This window comes from Petromyzon marinus, chromosome 64, assembly GCF_048934315.1.
Source record: "Petromyzon marinus isolate PM22_M1 ecotype Great Lakes invasive population chromosome 64, UKy_Petmar_22M1.pri1.0, whole genome shotgun sequence".
NCBI lineage: Eukaryota > Metazoa > Chordata > Hyperoartia > Petromyzontiformes > Petromyzontidae > Petromyzon > Petromyzon marinus.
Window position 1 is genome coordinate 3,361,248 of NC_133730.1, and position 19,037 is coordinate 3,380,284.

Genomic DNA, 19,037 nt, shown 5'->3' on the forward strand with positions numbered 1-19,037 from the left:
GGCCTCCTCCCAATTCCACTCACGGACGAAGGCCTTCCCACATCGTCAGTCGTGGGTGCCGTTTGACCATACTTTGCCACACTGGTCAAGTATTGGCTGGTGAATCATACCGCGGGATGTTAGCCACGCCAGCAATTCAACTCACATCGCCAGGCTCAAAGCGCAGTGCGCTGACCGCTGTCCCACCGTTCGAACCATTTTGTGCAGCTTATATATTCCCCCCACCCCACCCCAGACCGTGACGGCCACGGCGCTTGCTTGACCATACTTCGCCACTCCAGCCAAGTGCCGAGTTTGTCTAATGCAGAACTCTCCACTCATTTCCAGAGGGGGGAGGGGGGGGGGGGGGGGGGGGTCCCACTCCCGTCGATAAGACGCCGGCAGTGCGCGCGAGGGCCGCGACGCATTTGAAGCCATTGGGGTTTGGCAGCGGCACGACGGCGATGGGATGAGTCGGGGGCCGCTAACGAAGGACCACCACGGGGCCGCCCGGTGGCCCGCGGGCCTTGCAACGAAGAACACTGATACAACGGGACGGGGGGGGGCGGGGGGGAGGACGAGGAGGGGGACCAAGAGTTCGGAGGTCACGACCGCCACTGACCCGAGCCGTGGCAGGGGACTGAACCCGGGGAGTCGCCGGCCGGCAGCCCAAATCACCAAGCGGCCCGCCCGGTCGCTCCACGACATCGCGCGGAGGCTTTTCTCGGGGGCCCGAAATAGCAACACAGGCAGGAGGAGGAGAAGGCACGAAGCCGCAAATTAACCCCCGAGTGACGGGCGGAGGTGGACAGATACCAAAGCGACGCAAACCCCGCTGCGCTCAGAGATACAGTAGAGTGCGGCACAGTGCAGGGTGCAGTACGGTCGTGTATAGTCAACTGTTCTGGACTGTGTATATATTTACACCGACTGGGTAGGTGACACGCGCGACCGCCCTGTGTTCTCGGGTTGCCAACTCCGGACTGCTGAAGCTATTCCGAGAGAATTCTTTTTTTTGGTTGTCGTTCTTATTATTATTATTAATTGATGTTCTTAAAATATCCTGTTGTCGTCGTTACAATCTCACCGATTTGCTTTCCATGGTAACCACCGAGGACCGATGCGATTGCCAATTCCGGGCTTGGCAACCCTCCCTGCGCTACCCCTCCCCGCCCGCCCGCCTGCCCGCCGCATCTCCACGTTGCCACACAGCCGATGACACCTGCTTAGCTTACCCGACCAGACCTCGTGTAGGGTAACACGTTACACGCACCGCCCTCTCCTTCCCCCCAAATCCGCTAAGACGCCCCTCCCCTGCTCCGGCAGGACCGCGGTGGATTATTCGACCATGCTTCACCGCACCCAGTGGGCTCAAAAGGCGGTGGGGGATGATCAGCACAGGCGCGTGGGAGCGCAGAAAGTACGGCGCAACGGTCCATTCTTTGCTTTTCCCTTAGCGGCCTCCTGCCGCTCAACCAGGATGATGACGGTGACGGCGGTGCCGTGACGGCGGTGCCGTGACGGCGTGTGCCGTGACGGCGTGTGCCGTGACGGCGTGTGCGATTGACGGAGCTTCGTGGAAACGTTGTTCTTCGAAACACAACGCCGCTGCTGTGCCCTTCCGATGCAATCTCCCGGGCACAGCTCTCTACACGCCCAGCGACCATGCCGACGTTGGCGCCCCGACGTTGGGCCGACGTTGCACGTTTACGGAGGGACGGGGGGGGGGGTGTGGGTAGGGGTGGGGGGGGGGCACCTCCTGCTCCTTCAACTCGACGGAGACGATCGTTTTGCGAAGGAACGAATTCCCTCTTGGTTTTCGAAAACCAATAAAAAAATTAACAAAAGTTTTTCTATTTTTTATTTTACCAGGTCAGGCCCACCGAGCTATGTGGAGCTCTTTTTCAGAAGCGACGTGGCCGTCACAAACGACAGCCCGACGAGGTGGATTTATAGCGGCCAAATACTCCGAATGCGTGTTTATAAATGTGGAGGGCAAAACCGGAGGACACGGAGAAAAATCCACGCGACCGCGGGGAGAGCGAACACGCAAACCCCAACTATACAGCAGGCGTCAGGGTCGGATTCGAACCCATGACCTCCTGTATACCGGGCGAGATAGTTAACATCTCGCCAGAGCTGTCCTGGCTCCCGTTTCCTGTGAAAACTGTAATCCAATAACGTTCTACACGCCTCGCGGATTTGACAACACGCAAAGCTGCTCACAACCAGCAGAGGAAGGCACGACCGCCATCCCATATGCCTCTCACGCGTGTCGTGTGACCACCACATTTGCTCGTGTGGATTGTTCTCAGCCTTGCCTGGACCACCAACCCAAGAGAACTAATGATGCGCGCAGGTGTGCCGCTGCTGCCGCCCACAAACAGCAGGAAGGCCACGGCTCCCATGCCACATTCCCTGCACGTGTGTCACGTGACCACCACGTCGTACGTCGCCCGTAACGATGTCCTCAGCCTCGTCTAGACCGCCGGCTCGGCGGGGCTGAGCGCGGGTGGCCGTGTCGCCGCCGCCGCCGACTCTAAAGAGAGCCGGGGCGAGAGGATCCACGGGTGGCGACGTCAGCGGACGGGCCACGGCAAACGACGGCAGTCCTCGCCTCATCGGCGTTTAGCGTCCGCCCGTAGTGTGGCCGGCCATAGGTTCTGCGAACGTTCTAAAGTCCTCGCCACACCCCCCCCCCCCCCTTCGCTCCGAGGCGTCTCACGAAGCCGCTGCCCGACGTCGCTGCAACGTTCCTCCGGCTGCCCAATCGACGCCATCTGTGCCACCGCGGTAAATGGTTGTTGTACCTTAGCCTCGGGCGGGCGGGCGGGCGGGGGGGGGGTGGCAGTTAAACCCAAATGATTAAAGTGAAATACAAAAATGTAGCCCGCTACTTTGTCGTCGTTGTTGCTGCCAACATTCACAACGCCGCCGGTACATTTTTCAAAAGGTAAAAGGCGCGGCACCTGCAACTGCTCGCTCACGCCACCGCTGGCGGAGGTTGCGGAGACCCCCTACAGCGCGTGGGGTATTTGGCCTACTCTTCCACCCTGGCCAGACAATTTGGAAGAGGCGGGAGTTCCCACACTTTACCCCACCTCCACGCGGCCGAGTCGCTCGACGAACTTATTTGACGCCGCTGGTCCCTGCCATGGTGAGTGACGTACGCTTGCCGTTTTCAATTTGCAGGCAATTAATCCCGAGCTCTCGGGAGGTTTAAACGCATTTCTCAACGGATTAACCGAGAAATGCTGAGAGCAAATTGTGGAGGAGGGAGGAGTGAGAAGGGAGAAGGGAGAAAGAAGAAGAAGAGAAAACACAATGGAGGCATTCCCTACCATCAAGGCCTGAGACACAGAGAGGCCCTCTTCAACCTCCCAATGACAAACACCGAGAGGGCACGTGCCAGCGACAAGACGATTGGCAAATGATCCCGAATCTTGTGTTTGTTAGCATGTGTAAGGGGAAATTAAAATTAAAAGTTAAAGGTGAAATCGGGGAAGAAGAAAAATACTCTTTGGTTCTATTCGGTAAAGTCACCAGACTGTCTCACTCCAGCGCTGTCCTCGAGACAGCCTGGTCCCTTCACCTGATGAAGGCCGCTTGTGTTGTGGCCGAAACGTCGTGATTTTTGTTGTTTTATTTTTTTTACCTACATGACTTTACCGAATAGAACCAAAGAGTATGGATCCCTGCAGTCACAAAAGCTTCAAATCTAGAAAAGAAAAATGTTTCACTCACAACCGCTGCAAATTACGAGCCGTGGGTCAAGTATGATCGGGTCAATGAAGCGCCCAACACTGACGCAGGCTGGCGAGGTATTTGTCCAACAATGGATTGACAGAGGGCTTTAAAACGCTTTCCGTATTCTCTCTATCATGAGACATGCTCTATCCCCCTCCCCCCCCCCCTTGTATTATGAAGCAAAAGTCGTGGTGGGGCATTTTTATAATCCACGAGGGTTTTTTTCGGCTAGATCGCGTAGAAAAAAATGTGCTGTTAAACCCGCCACCATCACCCAACGCAGCCAATTAGTAAGGTTTGCGTCGCGGAAACAAAACATGGCAATTCGTTACTCTCGGGATTCGAAGCTTTCGTGACTGCAGGAATCCACACTCTTTGGCTCTTTCGGTAAAGTCATCACGTAGGCAGAAAATAAAAATAGATCCCGACGTTTCGATCGCAACACAAGCGACAGTCATCAGGTGGGACAATCACAGCAGGGAAGCTGCTGAAACAGGCATCACTGCGCGGCCGGCAAGGAACCAGGAAGGTTCAATGTCCCGGGAAGACCGACAGATCTCCCGACAAGAGGGCGGCGATCCCTGGGAAAACCAGGATAGGTGGAAAAGTTTAGCGGCAAACCACAACCCCCAACAGCCCCCTTGCACACACAAAACGCCCCGGCGCTCACACGCGACACCGATATAAAACTTTTCCGTGAACGTCAAAAGTGGCATTTATACGACGGTTAACAAATAACACGGAAAACCTTAACGTGCTGTGTCTAACGTTAAACATGAATGCAACTTAAAGTGTAAAAATTAAGTGCAGTTTGCTAATTAGGGTAGACTTGACGATATTATTAACGATAACAATTCAAAACATTTTCAGCCCCTTTTGTGAATGTAGACCATGTCGGTCAAGGGGGTTGTTTGACCATACTTCACCACGCCCGTCACCCAGGACTGGTTCAGATGTCACTCGCCAGCGATGTTAGCCGTGGCCTGGGATTGAACTCACATATTCGGGATGTACATAGTATGTCTGTTGAACTTCTTTCGCATTATACAAAGCCAAACGTGTCAATCGGAGGTTCTGGGAAGGACAACAAATAATGGAACTCTGTGTGAGTCTATGGGTCTCTGTGCGAGTCTATGGGTCTCTGTGTGAATCTATGGGTCTCTGTGTGAGTCTATGGGTCTCTGTGCGAGTCTATGGGTCTCTGTGTGAATCTATGGGTCTCTGTGTGAGTCTATGGGTCTGTGTGAGTCCATGGGTCTCTGTGTGAGTCTATGGGTCTCTGTGTGAGAGTCTATGGGTCTCTGTGTGAGTGTCTATGGGTCTCTGTGTAAGTCTATGGGTCTCTGTGTGAGTCTATGGGTCTCTGTGTGAGTGTCTATGAGTCTCTGTGTGAGTCTATGGGTCTCTGTGCGAGTCTATGGGTCTCTATGCGAGTCTATGGGCATCCGTGTGAGTCTATGGGTCTGTGTGAGTCTATGGGTCTCTGTGTGAGAGTCTATGGGTCTCTGTGTGAGTGTCTATGGGTCTCTGTGTAAGTCTATGGGTCTCTGTGTGAGTCTATGGGTCTCTGTGCGAGTCTATGGGTCTCTGTGTGAGAGTCTATGGGTCTCTGTGTGAGTGTCTATGGGTCTCTGTGTAAGTCTATGGGTCTCTGTGTGAGTCTATGGGTCTCTGTGTGAATGTCTATGGGTCTCTGTGTAAGTCTATGGGTCTCTGTGTAAGTCTATGTATGTTGAACTTCTTTAGCATCGTAATGTAGCTAACCGCGCAAACCTTTACGATTATTCTACCCCCTTTTCCCTCAAGCGTGAAACAATTTTCATCGCAGGTTATGCCCACGTCAATTAATTCAGCGAGACGGCACGTTGTATAATCATTACATGTCATTTGTACGTCGCAAAGTACATTCCGAGGGCTGGCAAGCATTTACTTGCCGAAAAGTTTAAACGTCGCCACACGACCGCAATACTGGGGGCGTGAATATGGTTTCACAGTACTTTACGATTGCAACCTCGGCACATCTGAGATGGCCAAGACCGTGAATATTCCCCATTTTATCTTTACGCCTGCCTTAACAGCAACGATGTAATAATGCACAATGAGCTGCCCAGCGGAATGTATTTGAAACGGTTACTCAAGCCAACCACGGAGAGAGATGGAGCGATCATTTTATCTTTACGCCTGCCTTAACAGCAACGATGTAATAATGCACAATGAGCTGCCCAGCGGAATGTATTTGAAACGGTTGCTCAAGCCAACCACGGAGAGAGATGGAGCGATCAAATCAGTTTGTGGCAAGTGGATTGTTACATCACAGGAACGTAAGATATTGTGGGGTTGGTAATAAATGATAATGAATGTTTATAGCGGGAAGATATTTCACGATGAGTGGGTTTAGGATTCTGCGCGGCTTTTTGATTCGTTGGGCCAATCATCCTCCCAAAGGTCGGACCATTCTAGAAAAATATCAAGCGTCGATTCTAATCAGTGGGATTTCTCGGGGAAAAGAATTATCATCGGATTATTTTAATTCTAATTGGGGATTGAATCGACGGCCAATTAGATGGCAGGAACTAGGAGAAACGTTGATGTTTATTGTTTTACGTTATTTTGCTGAAGGTTTTTTTTTTCCCCCCACCGTTAATGTACCAGCGGCGGTCACATTTAGACAGCTGTGATGTACAAAGGCACATTTTTATTCAAATCGAAGGGCACAGAGTACGCTGGAGTCTCTCGTAAGTGACAAATTGCCGTGCCTGATCCATTTTGCATGCAGCCTGGTTGAAATGAATGGAAAAACCCCACTCGTAAACGTCCGCATAATTACAGCCCGAGATGGATGACGACGATCGTTCTGATGATGACGCCAGTGACGATAATGGTTTAGAGTGGTGACGATGAGGATAACGGAGTAGGATTGACGATAACGGTGGTGACGATTATAATATCTGCTTAAAAAAACCTATGCCCTAAACAAATTCGATCATAAAAGGTCGCAAACCTCTTTTAAAAAAAAAAAAATTGGGGAGCAGGAGCCGGGTCTTGGTCGGCCGTACACATTCACACCTGTCCCACCGGTTTCTTTGACAATTTATTTTTTTTCAAGTGGAAACTGCACTTATTCAATAAACAAGAGGATTTGGCAACGTCGCGATACACCCGTGTGCGGTTTGTGGTTCACAATTGATTTTTGGGTCAGATCGCGCGGGTAAAATGATCGTCGCAAGGCCATCTTCCTTCAGCCGACGCAGACGGCTAACAAGGTTGTCACGTGACGGACAGACGTGTGGATTTATTGCCGATGCGGCACAGCGGTGCGTTGCTGGAGAGCGATCCACGTTTAACGATCGGGCACGGACGTTTCGCTGGTAGTCACAGCGCCAGCATCACCAGGCAGCTGCCAGAATTGCAAACATGTGCTCCATCGTTTGGCCCTTAAACGTTGAATGTATTCGCCTAAATGATGTTACGTTAGATTGTGAGAGAGGGGGGGGGGGGTGGAAATGCGGTCAAACAACAATAACTGGTGTGGTTATGTTTGGTACTACATCCTCTCTGTGATGGCGCAAAATAAATGAGAAGATTTTTTTTATTTTTTTTTTTAAAACCCAATAAAACCCGCAGGAAAAACACCACGGTCGTTTACACGTTGCCAATTATATGGAACAAGGGCAGCCCCTCTTCAAATCTTACAAGAGATGTTAGTTTTGCTTTTTTATGTCACCCTACACCCTTCACAGTTTTATTAGAAACACAGCGGCACAAATTTGCTCCATCCACGCTCGCCCCTTGGCTGCTGTTCACACTTGCTCAACCGGGTGGTGTCAATGTCCTGCTTCAGAATTTAGCGCATTTTCGAATTACTACGATATTAAAAGTTTGTTTTTTCCTCTCGTCGTTGGGGCTTCTAATCCCTGATGAACGAGTTAGAACGCGCTGGCGGACGTTTCCGCCATCGCGAATAGCCCATACGGCAAGCGAGCTACCACTGGGGTTACCGCTACATGATATACTTCGCGGTACATTACGACGACGTTAATTTTGACGCGACGATCTCGGCGATACAATTTCCCCCGCAACGATGTAGAAACGTCGGTTCACATTTTTTTTTCTTTTTAACCGAATGCTTTTCTCTACTTCTAGTCGGTAAAGATGCACGTACTTAAACAACAAAAAAAGATTCTTCAACTGCATTTCGCTGAAAATAAGCCCGCCGCGTGCGTCTTAATCAACGGGATGCTACGGTCCGTGTAGGTATTCGGGGAAAGGAAAAAAAACGATGACCCAGGAACCGGGGCGTCGAGATTCACACGCCACCGATGGCAGCCTCGCCCGGGGAATTGACCTCGGGGGTCGCCGGTCTCATCACGTTTCCCCCCCACCCCGAGCCGAATTAAGACGGGGAAGAGTTCGGTCGCAATCGAGATGCAACGCTACAGGGGCCGCACTGGCCAATCGCGGCGCGAGTCGTCGGTTCAAATCCGTGGCACGGGGGGGGGGGGGGTGTGGGGTAATTGGCTCAGCCACCGATCCCCCTGGGAGGTTTCCATGGCGGGGGGGGGGGGGGGGGGTCCGTACCGTCGGTCACGGCCGTCAACGACGGCAGGGGGGAGGCCCGGCTCGGAACGTTCAACCGATTCGGGCCGCGTGCGTGATTTCACGGGGAGATCATTTTGACCACCTTCCTCGACGAGGGAGAAACGTTCGAGAAATATCACGGCGTGCGTGCGTGCATACATGCGTGCGTGCGTACGTGCCAAAGGTTCAACCGGCTTTCTTCATCCGTGCTCCGGAATTTGTATTTAGCAAGGAAAAAAATGTGGGCGCATTGCCCCACCTGACGGGATGTACGTACATATTTTTTACTTCGATCGGACCGTACGTAGCTAAACCACGCTAATCGGAGGTGTGTGGGATGGACAACAAACTATGGGTCTCTGTGTGAGTATGTGGGTCTCTGTGTAAGTCTGTGGGTTTCTGTGTGAGTGTATGGGTCTCTTGTGAGTCTATGGGTCTCTGTGTGAGTATGTGGGTATCTGTGTGAGTATGTGGGTCTCTGTGTGAGTCTGTGGGTCTCTGTGTGAGTCTGTGGGTCTCTGTGTGAGTCTGTGGGTCTCTGTGTGAGTGTATGGGTCTCTTGTGAGTCTATGGGTCTCTGTGTAAGTCTGTGGGTCTCTGTGTAAGTCTGTGGATCTCTGTGTGAGTCTGTGCATCTCTGTGTGAGTCTCTGTGTGAGTCTATGGTTCTATGTGTGAGTCTATGGGTCTCTGTGTGAGTCTGTGCGTCTCTGTGTGAGTATGTGGGTCTCTGTGTGAGTATGTGGGTCTCTGTGTGAGTCTGTGGGTCTCTGTGTGAGTCTGTGGGTCTCTGTGTGAGTAGTCTGTGGGTCTCTGTGTGAGTCTGTGGGTCTCTGTGCGAGTCCGTGGGTCTCTGTGCGAGTCTGTGGGTCTCTGTGCGAGTCTATGGGTCTCTGTGTGAGTCTGTGGGTCTCTGTGTGAGTCTATGGGTCTCTGTGTGTATGTTGAACCTCTTTTGCACTTCATGTAGCCAACTGTGCTAATCTGTGGGTCTCTGTGGGTCTCTATGGGTCTCTATGAGTATCTCTATGGGTGTCTCTATGGGTGTCTCTATGGGTCTCTATGGGTATCTCTGTAGGTCTCTGTGTATGTATGTTTAACATCTTTTGCACCACCGTACGTAGCCAACCGTGCTAACCAGAGGTGCGGATGAAGGACAACGAACAGCTTTTCCTGAGTAAACAAGCGTAATAGTAAAGAATCAATAACAAGAATTGTAACAACATGACGGTTTAAAAAAAAAAATTGTAAAAAAAAAACCACGCGGCGCAACCGCGTCGGAGAACTCAAAAAAGTGGCGGCCCCAAACCAAAAATCCGAAACCACCGGGCGAGACATTCTGCCCTCACCTGTCGTCTTCAGCCGTCCCCACCGCACCTTGAGCCACACCAGAGGAGGGCATCGCCACCGCTGCACCGTCCGCTCCTCCGCCAGCGGCCGACGGTTCCGCGAACGCCGCGCCCGCCTGCTGCTGCTGGTGGTGGTGGCGGCCTTCCGGCCGAGGCAGCACGCCGGCCGATCCCAGCAGGTACCGACCGGCACCCGCGGCTCCCGCCGGCGGCGGCGGCGCCGGCGGCAGAAGCGCCGCGACATCCGGCCGCGCCGCGTCCGCGAAGGCGACGTTGAACGTCTGGGCGAGGGCGACGGGCAGCGGGGACGTGACGCCGGCGGGTTCGCCCGAGGAGCCGCCGCCGGCGTGGACGTTCGACACGATGTTATCGAAGCCCAGAGCCACCGGCGGAGGCTGCGCGAGGACGTGGGCATTGGGGGGGGGCCCGGGCGGTGGGAGGGGGCCCCCGACGCTCGCGAGCGTCGGGGACTGCGTCGCCCTCCCCGCGCTCTGACCGGACTGCTGCTGAAAGTTCGGCGCAAGTTGCTGGGGGGGGTCCGGGCCGGCTTGCGACGCGGTGCCCAGCGGCCGCAGGTGAGGGTTCTGCGCCATGAACTGCTGCTGGCCCTGCGACGAGTGCATCTGCGCCAGCACGGAATTCAGCTGCTGCGTGACGGCGCTCGGCGGGCTCTTCGGCACCGCGGGGAACCCGTGCGTGATCGGCGACGCCGGCTTGTGGACCGCCGACGCCAGCGAATGCTGGAGGAAATTGCCGTCCGTTGTTTGAGGATGCGGCGGCATTTTTTGCTGCCAGGCCTGCTGCTGCTGCTGCTGCAGAAGCACCGGCGGATGCGGAGAATTGGCCCTCATCTGCAGTTCAGCCAAATTCGGTAACAGCGCTTGTGGCGGCAGCTGCGGCGGCTGCATCTGAACGCCGAAGGAGGGAATCTGCTGTTGCTGCTGCTCCATCTGCTGATCTAAGAGACCGCCGTGGAATCCAAGGGCCTGCTGAAGCTGAGGGTTGTCAGTCCCTTCCTCCACGAGGCAGATCCCATATCCCTGCTGCGGAACTTGCAATGGCTGCTGCTGCTGTTGCTGCTGCTGTTGTTGCTGCTGCTGCTGCTGGCCAGCCTGCAACAGGGCATCGCTGCCCACGTTTGAGGCAGCCACGCTCTGCAGATTGTCCGGAGCCCAACCTATGCCTGGAGGAGCACCCGGCATGCCCAACTGCTGCTGCTGCTGCTGCTCAAAGAACCCACCGCCCCCGTTGCCCGCAGGTAACGCGTTGCCGCCGGCGCCGCCAGCCGCCTGGCTGGGCGCTGGCGCGGCAGCTTCGTAGTAGCCCTGAGTGAAACCCGGCAGTCCCGGGCGTGCCACCGCGAGAGGCGCCAGACCCGGCTGGCTCTGGACGCAGGACGAGGCCGGCACGTCCCGGCCCGTCCGGTGGACGCTCTCGCCGCCGAGAGGGTCGCATTGCTGGGGGTGCTGGTGGTGGTGCTGCTGCTGTTGTTGGTGCTGTTGGTGGTTGTGGTGTTGCCCGTACGCTTGGCTGTCGAAGGCGTGGAGGGACGCCACCGGGCCGGAGAAGGCGACGTTCTCCCGGGACACGACGGAGCAGGCGTCGTGGTGGGCCAGGGCAGAGGCCTGGCCCTGGCCCACCACCTCCTTGTCCTTCTCGTAGAAGTCCGTGCAGTTCCAGCGGCCCTTCTTGAAGGGCTCCTTCTCCACCAGCTTGACGACGCGGAATCGCGAATTGCAGCCGTGCGGAGTCGCGTGGGCTTGCGGCTGCAGGTGAGACTGAGACTGCTGCTGCTGCTGATGATGATGACCGTAAGCTTGGTTGCTCTGCGAGCTCGCTTGCTCAACGTGTCCACCGACCACAACCTCCACGGCGGGTGCCCCACCGTCGGGTCTGAACACCGCCGAGGTAGCGGTAGCGGTAGCAGCAGCAGCAGCGACGGCAGCAACAGGCAGCTCAACCTCCTCAACATCACCGCCACAGTCACCACCGTCGCCCGACTCCACCGCCGCAGGCGTCCCTCGATCTCCAGGCTCCGCGGGCGCCCTCTGCTCCGTCTCGTCGGCCGCGGGGAGGAAAATCATCTCGGCGCAGGCGGCGGGCGTGTCGAAGATGTCCGAGCAGGAGCCGCCGAGCTCCTCGGTCTTTGTGGAGGCGTCGTCCTCCAGGTCGAAGCTCACCTCGGTGTCGTCCCCGGCGCTGTTGCTGTGCGCCCTGGCCGTGGTGACGCTCGTGATTTGGAAGCCGCTCTTCTTCTTGCTGCCCGCGCAGTGCGGCTGCCCATTGTTGAGATCCTCCGCCGTGAACGACATGCTGGCTCGGCAAGGGCTGGCTCGGCAAGGGCTGGCTCGGCCTGGCTCGGGCTGGCTCGACCTGGCTCGGGCTGACTCAGCTCAGGCTGACTTGGCTTCACAAGGGCTGGCTCGAGCTGGCTCGAGCTGGGTCGGGCTGGCTCGGGCTGACTCGGCTCGGGCTGACTCGGCCTGGCTCGGGCTGACTCGGGCTGGCTCGGGCTGGCTCGGCTCGGGCTGACTCGGCTCGGGCTGACTCGGCCTGGCTCGGCCTGACTCGGTCTGGCTCGGCTCGGGCTGACTCGGCCTGGCTCGGCCTGACTCGGCCTGGCTCGGCTCGGCCTGACTCGGGCTGGCTCGGGCTGGCTCGGCCTGGCTCGGCCTGACTCGGTCTGGCTCGGGCTGACTCGGCCTGGCTCGGCTCGGGCTGGCTCGGGCTGGATCGGCCTGACTCGGGCTGGATCGGGCTGGATCGGCCTGGCTCGGGCTGGATCGGGCTGGATCGGCCTGGCTCGGGCTGGATCGGGCTGGATCGGCCTGGCTCGGGCTGGATCGGGCTGGATCGGGCTAGCTCGGGCTGGATCGGCCTGACTCGGCCTGACTCGGGCTGGATCGGGCTGACTCGGCCTGACTCGGGCTGGCTCGGGCTGGCTCGGGCTGACTCGGGCTGGCTCGGCTCGGGCTGGCTCGGGCTGGCTCGCGTAACGACAAAAACAAGCCTCGTCGAGCCGACGGACGAATTGTCATTCAGCGACCTCGCAGCGGCAATAACAACAACCGCAGGAGCGGCAGCAGCAGCGGCAGCAACAACAACAACCACAGCAGCAGCGGCAACAGCAACAACAACAACCGCAGCAGTGGCAGCGGCGGTGGTGGCGGCGGCTTCAACCCCCCCTTGCAGGGAGACTATTAAACAGCAACAGCAGCAGCAGCACGCGCAGCTTCAACATCCACCGGCTATCGCCGTCGCCGTCGTCGTGTTAAATGTCCCTGGCGGACTCGCCCCGCGCTGTTCACGGCGACGGCGCGGGGAGCCACGGGCGAGGTGCGGGCGACCCGTCGCTGGCTCGCGAGGGGTCGGCGTCGTCTCCTCCTCCTCCACCTCCTCCTCCACCTCCTTGCGTGAGGAGCCAACGAGGAAACGCTGCGCTGCTTGGCATCGCCCGTGGTCTATCCACCGCTGGTCTGATGATTTTCTCCCCCCCCCCTGCTCCTCGTTCGCCTCCTCCCCGCTACGCGCGCATTGGCCGTGGGGTGAGGCCACGCCCAGTCCGTGGAGGGGGGGAGGCGGAGCTTGTGTGTACGTGTGTGTGTCTCTGTGTGTGTCTGTGTGTGTATCTCTGTGTCTGTGTGCGTATCTCTGTGTCTGTGTGTGTATCTCTGGGTCTGTGTGTATCTCTGCGTCTGTGTGTGTATCTGTGTCTGTGTATCTCTGTGTCTGTATGTATCTCGGTGTCTGTGTGTGTCTGTGTGTATCTCTATGTCTGTGTGTGTATCTCGGTGTCTGTGTGTGTATCTCTGTGTCTCTGTGTGTGTATCTCTGTGTCTGTGTGTGTCTGTGTGTATCTGTATGTCTGTGTGTATCTCTATGTCTATTTCGGTGTCTGTGTGTGTATCTCTGTCTGTGTGTGTATCTCTGCGTCTGTGTGTATCTCGGTGTCTGTGTGTATCTCTGCGTCTGTGTGTGTATTTCTGCGTCTGTGTCTTTCTCTGTGTCTGTGTGTGTATCTCTGTGTCTGTGTGTGTATCTCTGCGTCTGTGTGTTTCTCTGTGTCTGTGTGTGTATCTCTTGTGTATGTGTGTATCTCTGTGTATGTGTGTATCTCTGTGTCTGTGTGTATCTCTGCGTCTGTCTGTGTATCTCTGCGTCTGTGTGTATCTCTGTGTGTGTATCTCTGTGTCTGTGTGTCTGCGTGTGTATCTCTGTGGGGGGAGCGGTAGTGTAGCGGAATCGAACCCGGCGACCCGGGTTCGATTCCCGCTCACGGCCAACACTGGTGACGATTATCTCAACCGGTCACGTGCCTCCCCTAGGTCGACTCAGCCTCAAAATGAGTACCTGGTGCGGTGTGCAAACATCGCCACTGGGGAGACAAAGGCGGTCGGGCGTGGTGCTGGCCACCCACCCCCTCGTGTACCGTTCCGGCCTTCATAGGTGCTCGCTATCAGCACTTGCCCCTACAGTCTGTTAAGGCTACACGGGGGATCTTTGGGGGTGGGTGGCGGAGGGAATTTTGGTTGTTTGCTTTGGGATGATGCGTGGGGTCTCGAATTGAGGGAGGTGTTTACATTCTGGGCGTCCGCGTTGCCTCCACTCTGTTTCAGCGCGGCTGCAGTGGCCTCGCGGGTCCGGGTGAGATTCCCGAGACAATAACAGCAGCAGCAACAGCAGCAGCAGCAGAAGCAACAGCAGCAGAAGCGTGCCCCCCCCCCCCCCCCCCCAGAGGTGGGCTCAAGGCTCGGGACTGCGGTGCGTAGTTGTCGGTCTTGCTTGACGACTGGGGTGGCTTGAAACGGCACCTCCGATATGCCGCGTGTCTCGCAGGTTTCAGAATGGTACGTCTGGAACGCTCTCTCGTACCGATATCGGGGAGCCGCTGGAGCTACGCCCTTTTACATCATCTCGATTGAAAAGTCATTTCTTGAGAACTGCTTTTATGTGTTGAGTTCGTCTGTCTGTCGCACCTCCGACTAGCACGGTTGGCTGCGTAGGGTGCTAAATAAGTTCGACATCGGTACACAATAAGGGGCCGTCCATAAATGACGTCACGCACCTGGGGGAGGGGGGGGGGTCAGACATTTGTGACGATGTGTGACGAGGGGGGGGGGGTGTTTGAGAAATGTGACGTCACATCAAAATGCGCAACTTTAAATAAATATAGACAACATGTTCTACTTAATCAAATAGACTTTTTTAAATAAATGTTTTCTCCTACAACATCAGAGTGCAGCGCCACATTAAATACGCACTACAATGACAATAGTTTAAGGCGATTTGAAGCATGATTTGAAGCAGAGCTTTGTGACGTCTTATTTGAGGGGGTCTGACTTTTTGTGACGCCGTGTGACGATGAGAGGAGAGGGGGGGGGGGCGGTCAAAAAAAATCGTCAAAAATCGCGTGACGTCATTTATTGACGGTCCCTAAGAAAATCGCTCAGTAACCAAGCGAAGGATGGGGCACAGTTGTGATCCCGTAAGTGATTGTCTACACAGGCTCCTCGTCTCACCCGTAACCCTGGGGTACAGTGCACATCAACCTCACTGGAGACGATCAACACAGCACGTGTGTTGACACAACGCGCGTGTGTGTGTGTGTGCGCGCGTGGGTACGAATCGAGCTGCCTGCAACCGGATCCCGGGAATCGCACTCGGATGCCGTAACCTGTGGCACCCGACGAGGTAGGGCACTGTGTGTGCACGTCCTCTATTTCGACCGCAACTGACTAGAGGCGGGGGGGGGGTGTCCATAAATGACGTCACGCGATTTTTGCCCCCCCCCCTCCCTCGTCACACGGCGTCACAAAAAGTGAGACCCCCCCCCCCTCCTCAAATATGACGTCACAAAGCTCTGCCCACCCATCCCCCTAAAAAAGTGTTGATCTGTATGTCTGATAGAGAGTCGGTTGTTGTCCTTACACCACACCTCCAAATAGCACGGTTGGCTACGTACGGTGCAGACGAGTTCACCAACTCTGGGGGTAACGATGCAGGGGAAGGCGACACCGTGATCGCGCCCAGATGGAGGGCGACTCTGCGGCGAGGACCACGGCACCGTGAAACCCTCTTGACGACAAGAACGAGACCGGGAAAAAATCTGGAGCAGCGGCAAGAAGCGGCGTGGTCGCGGATCAGATGAACACCCAAACCACCCAGGGTTCCACCCATCCCGCTCTCGTGAAAACTGCGGGCAAGCCTGCAACAACACATTCTGTCGATCGCAGGTAAACAAAACAAACTAAATCTTGACTTAAAGCTTTCGTGACTGCAGGAATTCATATTCTTTGGGTCTTTCGGTAAAGTCTCGTAGATGGTTCAAAGAAGCGATCATCCTGATGACGATCGCTTTTGATCGAAACGTCGTAGTTTTTTTTCTGTTATTTTCTTTGAACCATCTACGTGACTTTACCGAAAGACCCAGAGAATAAAAATAAAAAAACTAGTTGTTATTCTACCCACGTAAAACCCACTGAGAAATGGATCTTACGCACTCCGCGGATCGTTAAAGAACTGCTTCATCGACCTGAACTTGACCCCAACTAATGACTCGGCACAACCAAAACCAACACTGAGGTTGGGCTCTTCTCGTGATCATTCGCATCCGTGTTCTAGCATGAGGTTTGTAACAATGTCAGAGCTCAACCACGGTGGAGGGAGCCCTCCTCCCTTGCTCCGACGTGGCGCTAGCACTCAACAGTAAAACAAAATACGATACAACTATAAAAAAAATTCTCAGGTAAGGCCCACTGAGCTGTATGCAGCTCTCTTGTTTTCAGAAGCGACCTATCACAAATGATAGCTCAACGAATCGGCGGCTTGTGACATTGATCGCAGCCAAATAATCTTAAATGCGTGACGTTGATTTTAAATGTGGACATTGAAACAACCGGAGGACCCGGAGAAAAATCTACGCGACCATGGGGCGAGAGAAAGACGGGCAAACTTCAAAGAAGAGGATCGCTCAGATCGGCCTCGGCAAGCCCTCTTCAGACCCACAGATGAGAGATACATTTGTGGAAGACAATCGTCCTCGACCGAGATGGGTTACCGAAGAACTAAAAACCCATGTGTTTGTACAGGGAAATACTCGCCACGCAGAGCTCTCCTTCTAGTGAAGGGTTTGGCCAGTACCTCACAGGAATTCATATTCTTTGGGACTTTCGGTAAAGTCACGTAGATGGTTCAAAGGGCGCCGTGGTCACGCGCCGAAACCCCCTGAGCTTACGAAGCACGTTCGCCCAACTAACAATCCATCAAACTTGATTTGAAGCTTTCGTGACTGCAAAAAATACTCTTTGTTTCTTTCGGTAAAGCGACGTAGAAAGAAAATACATTAGATAATAGAGTACGACGTTTCGATTGAAACACAAGCAACCGTCATCAGGTAGAATTAAATTTGAGAGAGAGACAAAACACAGACACGGAGACACACAGACAGACACAATCAGAGAGACAACACATCTGTGGCTCTCTCTGTCTGTGTTGTCTCTCTCTGCTTGTGTCTGTCTGTGTGTCTCCGTGTCTGTGTTTTGTCTCTCTCTCAAATTTAGTTCTACCTGATGACGGTTGCTTGTGTTTCAATCGAAACGTCGTACCCTATTATCTAATTTATTTATTTTTCTACGTCACTTTTACCGAAAGAAACAAAGAGTAACAATCCATCGACGGGAATTTCCAACAGAAATCCTCCGTCGAGAGGAGAATGCTTGCTCGTCGCAAACCAGACGCCGAGAAGTCGCACAACGCGTGCCGGCAGAACCAAGGCGGCTTTCGTGGCACTGGGGTGGGTGGGTGGGCGGTGTTGTGGGGCTTCCCGGCCAGGTGACGTGGAGGACAGGAGGCTAAGGTAAGAGGTGCCCATCACTGCGCTCTGCGTGCGGTGCTCATCGCTGCGATGGGCACCGCACAACACCCCCCCCCCCCCCCTTCATTCCGATATTAGGACACCGCCGGAGGTACGCACTTTAAAATCTAGACTGAGAACTAATTTCGAATAGAACTGCTTTCGGTGTTTTATGATGCCTTGAATAAAGGTGTCAGTTTTTGTGCCAGTTAAAAGGGTAAAACCTATTCCTATGCTTTCGGTGTTGTTTCGTGTCCTTCCATCCGCACCTCCGATTAGCACGGTTGGCTACGTGCGGTGCGAAAGAAGTTCTACATATTTCGTGTGCAGGTACAACTATAGATGGGGAACTTTAGTTCAAGAGGCCAAACTGTAAATTTCGCTTGTCGGTACCACCTGTGCCATAAATTTCGCGGGTCCCATTGTTTGTGGACAATAACAGTGAAGTACATGACAAACGTTGAAATGATTCACTGATTGGCCATATGAATAAATCGATACTTCCAAGGTGCGCAGAACGGACCCAAATTCACCCTCGCACGGCTCGGCGGCAGACGACCAAATGCCCTCTCCATGTGCCAGCAAAGGCCCCGGGGTGCCAGCCTCTACAATGCCGACAAGCCGCTGGCCAGCGCGAGCCACGTCTTACGCTGCACGTGCCGCTGTTGTTGCTCCACACTCCTCCTCGTATGTAACCTTTACTCCCCATGCCGCCCCCCCCCCACCACCACGGACTCCCTCCACAGACAAGCACCACAAGCTGAACCTTTGGAATGGAACGTGCCACAACAAGCATTGTAGATGTAACCAGAGGGAGATAGAGAGGGTGGGAGGAAATGGTTTTGATGGGTGTGGAATGTGTTGCAAGGTGGACAGGCATTGGGAATGGTCACTCAGTATCAGTGACAACGAGAGAGGATCATGAGGACAGACGGTGGGAGGATTTGCGCAAGATGGAATTATTCGGGCAGGCATTGCGAATGGTCACTCAGTATCAGTGACAATGAGTCATAATGATAGATGGTGGGCGGATTTGCGCAAGATGCATTTATTGGGACAGGCATTGCGAATGGTCGCCCACTATCAGTGGCAATGACAGTTATAAAGATAGATGGAGGGAGACTTTTTAGAAATAGACTTGAAAGGTGAGATTTTGACTTCCCCCCCCCCAAGAGATCTGGGGTCTGGCTGACGTTGATGGTAAACGTTAGTGCCATTAACAGTGGCCTTGGTAACCTTTTCCACATTTGCTCTGGATAATAGCCATGCGATATAGACCCCCCACCCCCCCATATCCACCCACCCCCCCAAAAAAAGCCTTTCGCATATAAACCACGACACCTTTTTTTACGGTCAAATCATATCCGAAACCCATCACAAAGCACTTAAGTGGCACTTATTCAACCCCTCGCAAACACAAAATAATCCTTAATGTTTTTTTTTTCAAAAATGTGGTGATAAACAAGACGCTGTTGAAAACGTCAATGGACATTCAGGTGTTAAAATGAAAGGCACTGTAGCTTCACACGGAGT

The 19,037-nt window shown here is 54.5% G+C and overlaps 1 protein-coding gene and 1 long non-coding RNA gene across 2 annotated transcripts in view; one reads left to right on the forward strand and one right to left on the reverse strand.

The window, feature by feature from the left end:
* Nucleotides 1-12,912, reverse strand: part of LOC116956250 (uncharacterized) — a 27,982-nt gene extending 15,070 nt beyond the window's left edge. Inside the window, exon 1 of the mRNA XM_032977692.2 lies at nt 9,653-12,912. Coding sequence (XP_032833583.2) covers nt 9,653-11,964 — 2,312 coding nt within the window. The 5' untranslated portion in view covers nt 11,965-12,912. The remainder of the gene's footprint in view (nt 1-9,652) is intronic.
* A 1,823-nt stretch (nt 12,913-14,735) lies between these two features.
* On the forward strand, nt 14,736-18,790 carry LOC116956355 (uncharacterized). The gene is made up of 2 exons (XR_004404994.2): nt 14,736-15,885; nt 17,343-18,790. It is a non-coding gene; the product is annotated as an uncharacterized LOC116956355 (long non-coding RNA).
* The last annotated feature ends 247 nt before the right edge of the window (nt 18,791-19,037 follow it).